Below are 15,703 nucleotides of genomic sequence, written 5' to 3' on the forward strand. Positions count from 1 at the left end.
GCAATCTGTGCAACATGTCCCTCCATTTTTCTTCTCCATTTCAATCAAAGCAATAGTTTTGGCGTCAATGGTTTTGTGCATCCTCAGTCCTGCTGCCAATGTTTTCCACTTTTCAGTGCTGTTCGGATGTTCCCATGGTTATGCACTTTCGGGCTCAGTTTCCACCACCTCTGAAACCCAGTCCCAAATTTGGATGTCGTATCTGTAGCACTAACGGAAAACACTCGGCAGCAAAAACAGTATACATTCTCGCTAACGAGTGAGTAAACCATCCATGACCGCAGCATTTTCTCGCCAATTTGGCATCACCGTGTGAAACCACTCTTTTGAAAGCTGGCGCACATCTCCTTTCGCTTTTGCATCTTGCCTTGCCGCAACACTGAAAGGCCCATCTTTGTTCTGGAAATAAGCACTTGACCCTTTTGATGATTTCAACCCGAAAATTATATGGAACTGGTATCTCTCAGAAAGAAACATCACGTACAATTTGCAAATATTTCTCCTTAACGTTACTCATCTCATTTACAGTATCATGGCTGGTCACTTTCAGCACTCTCTTCTGCTTAAAATTCTTCCATTTTCACTCCTTGCTCTTCTGCTTCAAATTCTTCCATTTCCACTCCTTGCTCTTCTGCAGAATGCATGCCAGCATTAGAAGAATCAGCTTGAGCAATTGTAAACTGACGAGCAGTGTCTTGATGAACCCTGGCCATCATTCGGTCTTCTGACATATCGAAGCATGGATCCAGCAAGTGTTTTTAGCGATTTAATTATTGCCTCTTTTGCTATCCTTTGATGTATGCACTCCATGTGGAATGGTTGAATATTCCTGCACAATAAAAAAAACAAATTAGCAATATAAAAAAAGCATAAGAAAATGTAAAATGTAAATGTATTGGATATATTAGTTCTAGAAAATGTACATTTTAATGTGTCACTATTTTTTAAACCATAATTCAAACTTAAACCCTGAAAATTTCATTAAAATCACATTTCTTGATTTGCAAGACAGTGATGTTTAAAAAAAAAAGACAAAATAAAATAATTGAAGATTTAAATTATATGTATAAATATGTATCAAGAAACATAGCATTTCCCCCCATTTCATGTTTTAGACTGTCAATTTCTCTATTTAGTTATCAAAGAGTTATATAATAAATAATTGTTCTACATGTAAGTTTATTATACATTTTAATCATAGAACAATATGTGATATATATAGTTGTAAATTGCTTAAATGTAATATTTCTTAGATTATAATATGAATACTAACAACAACATTTTTCGTAACATATTTCTACATTGAATTACAACATTATTAGTGACAACATTATTAGTAACTGAGCGCAAGTCTTTTTTTATTTTTCTCCTTCTTTTCCTTTAATTACTACTTCATTATCAAAAAAGTTAGTGATATAGGTTCACAAATACTAATTACCACAATATTGTTGCTAAAACACCAGAAAATTTGACAAAATCAGCGACTATAAAAACACGATCAGCGACGAACACAACAACGCGTGCTTGTGGCGCGTGCAGACGAGACCACGTGACTCGAAGCGTCACTGTAGTTGGGTAACAACGACGGCTCTGACCGGAGCGCATTAGAAGGTTCAAAAGGTAAATTAGCATAGAGTTTTAGCCTTGTAGGTATATTGATTCAGCATATGTAAGCTGGGCTTACGAAAAATATTTTTGTTAAAACTAACCACTGGGATGTTTTTAATTAAAAAAAATAGAAAACATTTCTGCTGAAACACTGCACAAAAACTGTATTAACAGTAATTTTGGTGTCACCCCCTCTACTCTTAGGTTTTTTCGGTAAAGTCACGAAGGTAAAAAATAAAAATAAAATTTAAAATTAATAAAAGTAATTATAGAAATAAAATAAAATAATAAATCACGACGTTTCGGAGGCAACACAAGTCTCCGTCATCAGGTTGGACCGTCACAGCTAGATTTACTGTATCAAGTGAGGGAAAGATTCCAAGATACAAGTTCTTAAATACAAGTTAAGGGGGGGAGGAGGGGGGGGAGGAGCTTATCTGAGTGTGGTAGCCAATGAATGGAACGTATTGGGGGGGGAGGGGAGGCGGAGCTAAAAGATGCACATGGTGCTAGAAGAGAGGTGCACATGGTGCTAGAAGACTTTACCGACAAAACCTAAGAGTATGAATCCTTACAGTCACGAAAGCTTCAAATCTAGTCACCCCCTCTGATGGTGTCACCTGCTCTGATGGTGTCACCCAGTGCGGTCCCCGCACACCCCCCGAGTGACGCCACTGCCTCACCACAGACTCAAGTCCTGATCCCCCTTCTGCTGGGTTTGCACCGTCACCATCCTAGAATCTCACCCAAATCCAAACAGTGCACCTCCTGGCTTTGAAATTCCTCGAAGATACTGGTGTTACCATCAACCACATCAGAACATCGTCAGGCTGATGCACACATCTCCTTCATGAATGGATACTTCAAGACAACCCGCAGTCGCTCGATTGTGACCATGCCAAACTGTGGGGCCACAAAGTAAACCAGCGTAGCCCTGCGCTCCCTCAACGAAGGAGGATGAACAGCAACATCAAAGAAACTATCCCCTGAAGCACTTCCCATCGTGGCTAGCGGACCTCGACAATGGCAGTGAGCTGCTGAACACATTGCTGCTTCCATCACACGCAAGGACAGAACCTGGTTCAGCACCCCACATGGTTCGGAGCTGGAAGTCACCCGTCTGCTGATGTGTGCCCGCTGGAGCGGCCGGAGCACGATAATGCACCCTTCCTCAACAACCTCTTCTGCACGACACCTCATCCATTCCCGTATCCGCACTCGTCTGGACTACTGCAATTCTCTTACACTCGGTCTGCCCATTTACACTTTTGCCCCCCTCCCCCCTTCAACAAATCCCAAAACAACTCTGCTCGGATCATATACAACCATTCCCTACAATTCCCATCGCTCGACCCTCCTCGTGCAACTGCATTGGCTCCCTGAGTCTGCCGTTGCCTGTTCAAATTCCTCACCCTGGTCTACAAATCCCTTCATGGTCTTGCCCCACCATATCTTGCCACTTTCGTATATTTCTATGTCCCTTCTCGCCCTCTACGTTCGCAGTCTTTGCTGTCTCTCTCTCTTTTCTTCCTCATTCAATCCATGCATCATCATTCACTGCCATCAATTTCACTTTCACCGAATTCACACATCACGGATTTGCACATTGCGTCCTCTCGTCTATTTCATTCATTTCATCTCCACCATTACATTCACACGACGTGCTATTGTTAATTCCGTGGAAAGCGACTTGGACAAGGCGCTATATAAATTATTTCAAGATAAGACCAAATACTGTTGTCTTCTACACGCGAACAGTAGGCGATTTCTGTCACCCGTCACTAGGGGGCGCGATCTCGCGCTCAATGTATCTCGTGCACATGCCGTACACATCTGTTACACACTCGTGGCCAATAAAAAAATTAAACCATCACTAAATCTTCGAAGGCTGATGTGCAACAGACGGTGCGATGGTTTTTTCTGTTCAAGATAACTTTTTGCGTATATAATGTTATCAGCAGTAGGTAAATATATATCCATAATACAGGTTTTTTTTTTGGGTTATATCGCGTAAATATAAATGTGTCGTTAAATCAGCCACCACCCCACACAGTAAGGTTTGTCACGTAAACAGAACATGCCAATTCGTTACTAGTACAGCACACCGGTGTTTTGGAGAGCAAATCCACAAATCCACAAGATTGTAAATGTTGTGGATTTGCTCTCCAACACACCGGTGTGCTGTACTAGTAACGAATAGGCATGTTCTATTGGTCACAAAAGCCTACGTGTTATAAAAAAAAGCCTACGTGTTTAACCAAATATCAATCGCCACAGTGCTACTTTTGGGCAGGCACTGAACTGCTGTGATACGCGTAAAATAACAGCATTGACAGAGCGCAGAGCAGCGAACTTAATGACCTTTTTTATTGCCGTTGCTTTTTTTTGCGTTTGAAAGTAGAAAAATCCGTGATAAGGTGACTGTAAACATGGACAAAGTATTTCAATGTCATACAATTATATGTTATGCTTCTTTTCCCAATGCTATTTTCCATTGCCACATTCAATTCCAAGTAAACCATGGCAATGGGTATCATACCCAACTATTCGCTTGCCTAAATGTCAAGGTTGGTGCGAAGTAGCCGATGATGATGATGATGGGGGAAACACATTTTTAAAGGTGGCTCGCTGCGTATGACCAGCGCGTTTTGTGTGCATTGCTTAAATGAAGTAATCGGGCTCAGCAATCGCAAATGCTTGTATCGACAACAGAAAGTGCATCGCCCACTTAGAGCCACGCATGTTCAAGCTTTGTATTTCATGGTCGGTGGTAAAACACCCCCCCCCCCCCACGTCTTTTGTCAAATCCTCTTCGGGTGGTTTCCACTCCACCGTTCACTCTGTCATTTATTGGCAGTACACATCTGCAACGTGAATGTTGCATCGTGAGCTCGAAGTGAGTGTTGTGCAAATCATATCGCTTCATACAATAACACTGGCTGAAAGAACAAAAACGTATAATTGACGACGATTCAGGCAATGGCTCTTCTTCATGACAAAATTAAAGCTCGTGCACCACTGCCAGCGCAGCATCACCATGTGACTTGTTCATTTCACATTGTTCATCTGTCACGTGATTGCTCTGGTTGGGGTTGGTGGATTGGTTAAAGAGGGGTGTTTTAATCCCCAGTAGACTCGACACCATCATGCATTTGGGATTTAGATAGCATCTGCAACTGCATCTGATATATACCGGTATTGTTCAACGAGACCTGAAGTATGTGTAGAGATAATACCAACTGCTTACCCAGGGGAATCTGACATCCTGCATTTATATCAGTGTTTGGCCAGTCTCGTTTATAATGTTTTGGCACGTAGAACGAAACCGTCGTATCTGAGGAAAGCCGTACGCCTACAACACCTGGCATGCCCTGAAAATCAACCATCCAAGTACCAACCAGGCTTGGCTTTCCTCATCCAATGATAATGGAAGAATTAGGGAAATTTTGTTGAAGGCTAGAGGGTCGTGCTTGGGTTAGCGGCAACGGCCGTTGCCTCCCCGACTGCGTAGGCTTTCGCGGTTGTACCGCGTAGATTTTTTTAATGTCTTTTCAGGTTGTACCGCCGTGTTGTTCGACGTGATGTCCGACGTTTCGCTCCAAGTGTCGTGAGCTTTAGCACGCGGAGTGAAACGTCGAGCATCATGCTGAACGGTTCATGGTACAACCCGGGAAAAGAACGCAATTGTAGAGCTGTAACAATTGCATATTTTACCCAGTAGAGTGGTTAAATGGCTTATCGTGGACTAAACTAAAACTAAGCTATTTTTTATTTTAGCAGGTAATCCCCACTGAGCTAGATAGCTCTTTTTCAGAAGTGACCTGGCCACAAATTATAGCTCAGCGAAGTGGCTTATCATGTGGACATTTACAGCAGCCAAATACTCGAAACGCACGTTTCTAAATGTGGAGGGGAAAACCGGAGGACCCAGAGAAAAATCCACATGACCATGGGGAGAACATGCAAATTCCAAAAATACAGGCGTCAGGGTTGGGATTGAATCCTGTATAACAGGCGAGGTAATTAACATCTCGCCATCGTGGCGCCCCAAATTAATGTCGATATAACAAAATTAACAAAAACAGCAACACTGTAAAACCCTGTTTTTCTCTGAAAAGGAAATTAAACTGTAAAGTGCAGTTTGTTGTGATGATACTTTTACTGCCACCTGACAATAATATGTATTCTGTCCACAGTATTGTCTCTCTGAGCATCAAGTAAAATGCCTTTTAGGGAACTGTCCATATAACCTTTAAACTAATAGAATTCATAAAAGAAGATAATTAACTAAAAGCACTTGGACCTTTTTGTGCTACCATTGCAACAGCAGAGTAATGCTGCATGAAGCTTTTTAGGGTAATTAATGAAGCATTATTATAAACTCGCCTTTTGCCCGTCCAAGGACAGGTGTATTGCAGTACATCTGAAACTTGCAAGCTAAAAGCAGACCGCGACGTCATATTCATTGCATCCATTCGTGTGTAATTTGTAAGGCCGCGGTGACACAGACTTATTTCATTTAAGTGTTATAATTCCTTGTTCATCATGACGTCCTTTTAACTTCTATATCTCAATAGCATTACGGAGATCATGTGACGTGGGGATTCTGCCTTTGTAGTGAGGGTTGTAAGTTGACGCTGAGGAGGGGGGAGGAGGAGCCTCGCCCCTCCATGCGGAGTGACGTCACCCGCTCATGAATATTAATGATTAGGGGTCCATGTGGAGGACGTAACCTGTTCATGATTATTAATTAGGGGGGCTGGTCGACGTGGAGTGACGTCACACGCGGGACACACAGACATTATTGGGTAACTATCGTAGTAATTTCCATGGAATGTGGCAGTTTTTTTCCTCCTGATATTTACTAATGCAGCTCATTCACATAGAAAAACAATGAATGATATGGGAAATGTAAATAAATCTAAATTTGATAGTAACCAAACAAATGTTGTGTATTCAGATTTATAATGTCATCACACACGAGGGCAATGTGGCATTTCATTTCAGAAAATTATTTTTTATCTTCAGAATGTCTCGACTTTCCAGTAACATACCATAAGTGCAACGTTTTTATAGTGTGCTGTGTTAGATCACAGTACACTGTCATATACACGATCAAAAGAGATTATTCGCTTGTGTACAGCATATATATATTCGGCGAGGCATTTTTTCGCGGCAATTTGTGGATCAGCTACATAGGCAGGAACCGTGAATGTAATAATAAATATGCAATTACTCTGCCTAATGACGAACGTCATCGAGTGAGGAGGGAAAGGCGAAACATAGGCAGATGGAGTCTCCAGCTTTAAACATAAATTGCTACCAGTGATTGCCTAGTACAAAGAGCGAGGGTTGGATTTAAAGACAAGAAAAAGAAAGGGCGATCAAAGTAAATGGAAACAATCTCGAGACAAATGCGAGCTCCACCTCGATTAAATTTTTTTTTCTTGGGGTAGGTTAAAGAGGCCCCAAAAATAGATGAGCTGAAATTAATAGCCTTATTTAAATCGTTGCACCACACTTTCTCGCTTTCTTCAAAAACAGCAATGAATTTGGATTGGACTCGTGACGTTCTTTCTCTCACTGTCAGTGACACTGGTCTATGCCACAGAGCCGCCACAGAAGGCGTTCCTTGCAATTTAAAGTCCAAATAAAAATGTAGGTTTAAAACACGGCCTTCAAGGAACAATCTGCAATGTCTCGTTTTACAGGGCAATTTTTTGTAAATTTGTTTTCGTGTTTCTTCCGCTGTGTTGGTGAAACAAATGAAATGCCACCTTGAGCTCGACGGTTTGAAAACATTAAAGAATGAGAATAGGTTTCACCCTTTCTGGCAATAAAACAGGAGGTGTTAAGATGTTCAAATACCAAATAGATACGTTTTACAAGGAATCACGTCTGCATTAACCACACGTACTTGTGGTGAACATGCAAACACACGTGCTCTGATTATATATGTATGTTCTTTGAAACTGGTTGGTGTATACCAGAGACAGCCTTCTTTATGGCCTAGTCTCATCAGTGTCAGACCAGAGAATGCCAAAAGACGAACAGCACAAAGACGATGCCACACGTATCAGAGCATTAATAGCTCGGGGTGAGCAGCTATAGCATGGGACCGTTTTGCCAATATCAAAGTATGAAAAAAATAAGAATAGGTTTTATCTTTTCTGGCAATAAAACATGCGTTAAGATGTTCAAACGCCAAATAGATACCTATACTTCTTGGTTCTTTCGGTAAAGTTACGTAGAATGGAAATAATAAAATAAAATAAAAATAAAACATAATAAAATAATTATTTCCATTCTACGTGACTTTACCGAAAAAACCAAGAAGATGAATCACTGCAGTCACGAAAGCTTTAAATCGAAAGATACCTATACTCTTTGGTTCTTTCGGTAAAGTCACGTAGGTGAAAATAAATAAATAAATAGCCAAATAGTATGGATTCTTGCAGTCACGAAAACTACAAATCTAGAATAAATAGAAACCTTTTTTACTTCATTCCTTGCAAAAGGTTTCTATTTGCCAGAAAGGATAAAACCTATTCTCATTTTGTAACGGCTTCAAAACTATATTCTGTCACAGTTCCTATGATCACTGTTTCATTGCTTTCATGGCTTTATTTTGGTGATTTCGAAAAGTGTATTGGTTTAGCCATGTTTGTTTGTTGTAGTACAGAGTTAGACTGATGGCCTTAATCTAAGTTGTCTTGTGGTTGTTGTTGGTTGTTTGACTTGCATCCCACTGGGATTTTTGCACACAGCGTTGGTGTACGGTGATTTTTTTCTGCAATATTTTGCTGTCTTTTCTTGGATTTTCTGTTTGCACTTAGTCACATATTCACTTTAAGATGTTTTTTGTTCATGTTTTCGTTTTTTGTTTGTTGCGGTTGCACCCGATTCAAGAGCCAAATGGCTCAAAGGGATATACCTAATAAATTAACTTGAACTTGTGACGTGTCACACTGGTGGTCTCGTGTGTGCCTGGACAGAGGCTGGCCAGGACTGCAGAAGAACTTCAGAGAGCGCACCAGTGGAGCGACAACATCAAGGTGAGGGCTGGCGAGGGCGTCAAACATCGCCACATCGAGCCACCACGGCTACCGTTCACTCCACAGTGCCTCCCTTTATTTGTACCTCTTTACCATTTTATTAACTAAAGAGCGGAATCAATATTTACAGATCTGCTAAAAGCATTGGATCTTGTCCACAATTGATTCATTCTGTGCACTGCGCTCTTTACACTGCAACAGACACTTTTTTTCAGTGGCGTAATTGATGTTAGTGGCAACAAAGAGGGTTTGATGTGTTAGTGGCATGGCTGGTTCACGCTGGAGGTTTGTTCACAATTAATGGACTCGTTGATTTTATATAATTTTACCGCTATTATGTTGGAATATTTAACAAAATTATTGCCCTTTTCTCGTGGTCAATTAAAAATATTGCAGCTCAGGGAGCGATATTTAAGGGGATCTTCATATAATGGGGTGGATGTTAATGCAAGTGCGCTGATTCAATACTTATTTTCCGACCAAACTGACAAAATGTGAATGTGGAAATTATTTAACATTGCAGACATTAAATAGCGTAATGCTTTTAAATACATTCACATTAAAAAATAACCTAACACATTAAAAAATGTAACAGCACAAATGTTGTATGAGATGAACTGGTCGCACAGCTTATTCGGGCATTATAACTATTTACTTGTGTAAAGGTTTGTAAAATAATGAAAAAATAATAGTTTTGCATCACTGCAGCGATGTCTATGCTCAACGGGTTGTGCTGCATTATGTAGGCGTTACATTTGAATGCGATTTGTTGATCGTGAGGGTGACTTGCTCCCTTTTGCGTGTTTTGAATTTCCTGCTCTGCATATAAAAATCGGAGTATCTGCTGTTGGGCATGGAAGAGAAAAAAATATTTCCCACTGTGGAGTAGGTAGGAAGAGGACATGCTGCTAATGTAAATAGCATTTGACAAGTGAATTACGATCTGGCATCAGCAGTGGCCACACACCATTAAATTGTTCATGCAGCAGCTGGAGAGCTTTGATAAAAGAACAATGTATTTTATGCTTATGAGCAAATGACACTTTCTTGTTAATGAGAGAAGGGGAATTTGACGTGCAAATAAAGGCAGCATTATAAAATTACCTTGTGCCCCGGATTTATGCATGGCTGGTCTGCGGAAAAGGTCTTATGTCTCCCAAACAAACACACAAATGAGATCTCGTGTGGAGCTGTAAATTCCGTGCGTGTCACGTTTTGTTTGTGGAAAAGACAATTCAGGTTTTAGAGGGGCGGGTTTTCTCCAAAATCACCAGGCAGGAGCATGTCTTAATGCAAGTGCATTTAATCTATTGTGCTGCCCAACACTTTAATTCTGATTGTGTAGTAATTTGGTTTTTTTTAAAGGTAAAGGTCTCAAGGTTGATTGTTCATCACTCCCTCGTAGATGGAGCATTACTGCGGTGTGATCAAATTCCTTTTTACCTCCTTTTTGACGGTGGATGAAAATGGAAATTAAGTGCTTTATAGCGTGGTGGGGGGGGGGGGCGTATTTATAATTGACTCTAGTGGGTAGATTAGCTGTGGCTGTGAGTGCGATCAGGTGTGCATAAGTGCATCCGCTGCAACCAGAAAAAAAAGCTTTTTCATTAACTTATTAAATTAATCCAATTCCATGACAATTCGCGTCGGGAAAATGGTTTGTCCAATGTGAAATTGAAGAACCATGATAGGATAAAACATATATGTTGAGTTCACTTGAAATGTCATGTTCTTAAAGGTCTAGATTTTATAGCGTGCCTTGTATTTCAATGTGTGATCCTGTAATACTCTTTGGCTCTTTCGGTAAAGTCACGTGGGTATAAAATTTAATTAAATAGACCACGTGACTTTACCGAACGAACCAAAGAGTATGGATCCCTGCAGTCAAGAAAACTTCAAATCTAGATTGATCTTGTAATGTTAACACGACTTGTTGTTAGCCTTTAGATAGTCAACCAAGGGAGCAGAGAATCAGAATGTGTATTTGTACTTGAAGAATCAAATGAGTTATGACGCTCTTTTCACAGATTTTAGGAAGCGTACTTCCAGCTAATTAAATATGCTTACCTATAACTGGAGCTGCGATGCTTATTCTAGACACTGTATCGAGCAACATTGCACATTCAGACCACTGGAGTTTTTATGCTTTATCTTTGCTATTTTTAGCACATAATTCTTTCTTCCATGGATGCTGCCATGATGTAATGGTTAGTACTCTGAACTTAATACCCAGAGGTCACCAGTTAATTTTCCTGGGAATGGCAGTTGAAGCAACAGACCAAGTTTCTTAAATCCCTCACCGCCTCTGTCGACCCAGCAGGAGAAATGGGTTCCCCACGGTTAGTCGATAGGCAGACGCAGAACCGGCCCTAGACCTTTGGGGGCCCTAAGCAAAATTTGGTTGGAGGCCCCTTTGATGTATGATTTTTTTCACCCACTAGCTAGCAGTGACTCTAGGGGGCCCTCTGCTGGCCACGGGGCTCTATGCAATTGCAAGGGTCGCTTAGTGGCTGGGCCGGCTCTGGGCAGACGGCATAACGGTGGGGTCAATAATGACGACTCCCACCGCTTCCAAGGCATCTGGCCAGCGTGGAAGAGCAGGCCAAAAGACACTCTAGAGGGAGCTGTTAGTGGAAGCCCTTCCATCAGCATTGGCGTGAGTGGGCAATTGCAGGGCTGCGCCTGCACCTTTATTACCTCTTCTTTCCCCATGTCTCAGATAGCTCCTCATTGTGGTGCACGTTTTAAAACAAAAATGCTTAGTGAATGCACAGGTGGCACTTTTATTAACTGTGTTGATCAAATTAAATTATCCTTTATTACTTTGTAAAACAATCTTATTCAGTAGCATGAGTATATAATGTGTGTTATAGCACAACGACAACGTTCAGCGCACTTTAGCAGGATGGCAGTTGTGGAGAAAACTGAGACATGAGTACACGTATGAGGGAAATCGCCATACTTATTCAGGCCGATCGTAGAATAAATAACATTTTAGTTATATTCTTGGTTCTTTCAGTAAAGTCACGTAGAAGGGGAAATAATAAAAGAATTAAAATTTTAAACAATAAAACATTTTATTTCATAAAAAAATCTATTTTTATTAATTGTAATTGGATGTAAGTTAAGTGCGTGCGCAAGGGGGCTTGATGAGACTGTGAAGTGATCATGCTGCGATTCCCTATCAAGAATCTCTGCAGAGTAATAGAATCCGGTAAAAATTTAGTTTGAAATTAGCGTGTTCTAATGTGTTCTTCAATGTTACTAATGTCCCTCTGCTATGTCCGATTGACTTTGATGCAATGCATTAACAACTAAAAGTTTTCAGTTTTTGCCAAAGTGTGTTATACGAGAAAGAATTTGTCTTCGCGGTTTCAAAGTTCCTGTGAAGGGATTAATTTTTGTTCCCAGATATCGAGATAACCCAGCAATAAACCACAATGCAGCCCTTTCCATTGTTTACTGCGCAAGAAAGTGTTGGCATGGTTTTTGTATAAGTTTTCTTCACAAAGCATAGTCTAAAGTAAGCCATCAGTTGTTTGGTAGATATGACAATCAATCTCAGGGTAAGTAAACAACAAAGATCTCTGTGAATTTTTATTCCATTTCAGTTTTTTTAAACCAAAACTGTTATCCTGCGAAATAAATGTTTGCGTTTAGCGAGAGCTTTCAGCATTTATCTGCTTACACTCAATGTTATTCCAGCTCCGTGCATAAACTCACACCTGTCTCCTGTTTTGCCGTCGGATGCCCTCCAATTGATTTTTTTCTGATCCTTTTTCTGCCATTTGTTTTTAAACTGTGTACCAAGTGTTAGTGCAGAGGCCCTCGGTATATGCATTGACTTCTATTTTTGGCTTCTTTAGAATGTTAGTATTTCCGCAATCAGTCACCCTCACAGGCATGTATTTGCTAACCTTGAAGTGGCTCCACTTATATATTCAACTGATTAAGCTGAACCTGACTTGCAGCTCTGATTTATTTCAAAAAGCTGATATGTTTTCCAGATCAGGCTAAAATTATTGTAGCAATGAACAGTAAAAATGTAATGATGCATCGATTCATCGATCAAGATCAATTATGCTTGCCATTCAAAAATCGAATCATTTGTGAAATGGCGTTTTTTTCTTTCGTATGTATGTTGTATTTAATTGGCTTATGTAAACCCGGCAGCCATGAGACGTTACATTGTGCACACATTACAATGGTAAAATAATCATTGCCAAATGAAACAAATAGTGACTAAAATCATCTTCTTGGTTCTTTCGGTAAAGTCACGTAGAAGGGAAATAATAAAATAATAAAAATAAAACATAATAAAATAATTCTCACGACGTTTCGGCCACAACGCAAGCAGCCGTCCTCAGGTGAAGAACAGGTATGTCGGGAAGACAGCGTCTGAATGAAACACCCCAGGCTTGGAGCGTATATTTAAGCTGGGTTGGAGGGGGAAACGTCGTGAGAATTGTATTTTATTATGTTTTATTTTTATTATTTTATTATTTCCCTTCTACGTGACTTTACCGAAAGAACCAAGAAGATGAATCCCTGCAGTCACGAAAGCTTTAAATCAGTGACTAAAATCCTCACAATTCCTCAATCACGATCGAGGATAATAATTACATTCCAAATAAATAAAAAGTATAAAGGTAAAAGTTCAGCCCTGCAATGGCCTCCTCGTGTCACTGCTGGTGGAAGACCCGATTCTGGAGGGGAACTCTCGTGAGCCCCTCTGGAGGGTATGTTGGCCTCCTCTTCCACACTCTGCCAGATGACTTGCAAAAGATGGAAATAACCACAGTTTACTCCACCACACACGTGACCTGGAAATGAACTGTGACATGCCCATTCATACTGTATTGCTGGGGTGGGGGGGCAGAGAGGGGGCGGGGGGGCCCAGAGAGGGGGGTATTTATACGACTTGTCCGTCGTTTAAACTGCTGCGCCAGGAGACAAAACCGGCGACATCGAGATTGCAAGTTTGACGTGCTCATAACAAAAGTTATTTTGGGTTAGATCGCGTAAATATAAATGTGTCGATAACCCACCATCACCTGACACAGCCAATCGGTAATCAATTGTTATCAAAACAACAATTGTAATGACAATTTGTTTTATTTGGCATATCTCATTGTTAGAATGGCGAAGGGTTATTATTTTTCGATAATTCCATGATTCTATACTCACCATTTGAGTGACTTTTATTGAGGCGTACACTTCATTGGAAGACGAGGCCTGGATTTCTGAAGATGAGCTGCCAGTTATTGTTACCACTGCTTTGGCTTCCCACGGCACAGGAGAAGGAGCGTCTTATACAATGACACGGGAATTCATGCCTCCCTGACAGCCCCCTACCATTGGGCTTACTGCGGCACGCCCTGGCTCTCATGCCTATATGTGTGCAGCTCAAACCCCAGGCTTCATCTATCCTCATGAAGTCCAAGATCAGCCCTGATTTATATTTCAAAGGCATCGGCAGAAGTATTTATTTTTTTCAGGGTGCTGAGCAGCATTTAAAAATGTCTTACTATTTTTATGCAGGAGTAGAAACTGCCATCGTATATCTCATTGCTGGTAATTGTGCAGCATTTTTTTTTGGTTAATTTATATCCAATTGCGCTTTTTTTTTCAAAAATATGTTTAAATGTTTAAATGGAATTGCTGCTTGAGTGGTTTTTCATTTGTAAAGTTTTGGGTGGCTAGATGGCACATTGGTAACACTCGTGCCGCACAGCAAGAAGGGGCCTGGGTTCGATTCCCGACTCTGACACATTTCCGCGTGGAGTGTGCACGTTCTCTCCCTCTTCTGCATTGCCTTCCTCCGTATTCTCTGGGTTTCCTTCCATAGCTAAAATGCGTATACCGCAACTGGTGCGGTATTGGTAAAAAAAAAATCCCAATTCTCAAAAATGTACTTCTAAATGACCTAATTGGAATGACACGTAGCAACATCACCCCCGAATTGGAAAGGCTTGACCAGGACCCTCCTTAAAAAGTCATGAGACTCGGTGAGGAATTCTCGGGTGAACAAGCACATTATTAATAGCACATGCAATGTTTGCATACTATGGAATATACCTTTGCACTATCGAATTTCTAACGATTGCTTCTTGTTTGTAGGAAGAAGATATGCTTTATTATAATGCGAAGAAGGAGCTTGAAGAGGAATATTCAGTGGGCAACGGAGAGCAGGTATAGAGATCTCAATTTCTGTCATTACAGAGTGCATGTTTTTAATGTGTAGCGCTGCTCAGCGGGGAAATGCTAATGAAGTTAAATATAGTTTTAAATAGGCAAGCTCCTGGCTACGATTTAATGTCTGAAAATAAAAATTCAAAGGAATAACGCGGACACTTATTCCTGAAACAGCCATATTGCTGCCATTCCCATGTGTAGTGTCGCCTCCAATCCATCTGGCTAAACCAGCCAGGCATGTTACAGATAACAGTGTTATCATAGCCTCCATCAGGCTTTTAATAAATAATTCTGTTGCAGCCGAAGGTTTGGCGTCCCAGCAGGGAAAAGCTTATCGACCTGCTGTTGTCTACGATATCAGTCAGTGCAAAGGAAGGTGGCAGCCGTTTCTGCATGCTGAAAGTCCAGGGAGATGAATACGATAATGATAATGAGCTTCCAGGCTGTTTTCTGCTAAATGACTGAATATCTTTCCCTGAGGGGCTTATAAGATTTTTGACCACTTTCATGTTGCATTTACTTTCACCGCTGGGTGCAAATTGTTTTTTTTACCTTGATATCCTCCGCAAAAAAATAATCACATTTCGGAACAACATTGATTTATTTTAATATTATTTTTAAACGCCAAAAAATTCAAGAAAAACAAGACTTCATTTCATCTGTCATTTATTTAATAAGTGCTGATTGCACTCTTGCACTTGGGGCGGGGGGGGTAGCAGCACGACGCTCAATGTCGCCAGGATGCCGCAATTGTAAAAAAAAAAGAAAATCACGTGGCTATTTTCATACGCGAGACTGCAGGGCAAGGTGAAATTCGTCATGCCCCATTTCCTGCTGGCAATGTC

At 40.7% G+C, this 15,703-nt stretch overlaps 1 protein-coding gene across 1 annotated transcript in view; it reads left to right on the forward strand.

The window, feature by feature from the left end:
- The first annotated feature begins 12,211 nt into the window (after positions 1-12,211).
- Positions 12,212-15,703, forward strand: part of LOC144721432 (voltage-dependent calcium channel subunit alpha-2/delta-1-like) — a 44,446-nt gene continuing 40,954 nt past the window's right edge. The window contains exons 1-2 of the mRNA XM_078599045.1: positions 12,212-12,229; positions 14,784-14,855. Of these exons, the coding sequence (XP_078455171.1) occupies positions 12,212-12,229; positions 14,784-14,855 (90 nt within the window). The remainder of the gene's footprint in view (positions 12,230-14,783; positions 14,856-15,703) is intronic.

The sequence above is a fragment of the Lampetra planeri genome, chromosome 11 (assembly GCF_965212315.1).
Source record: "Lampetra planeri chromosome 11, kcLamPlan1.2.h2, whole genome shotgun sequence".
Taxonomy (NCBI): Eukaryota; Metazoa; Chordata; class Hyperoartia; order Petromyzontiformes; family Petromyzontidae; genus Lampetra; species Lampetra planeri.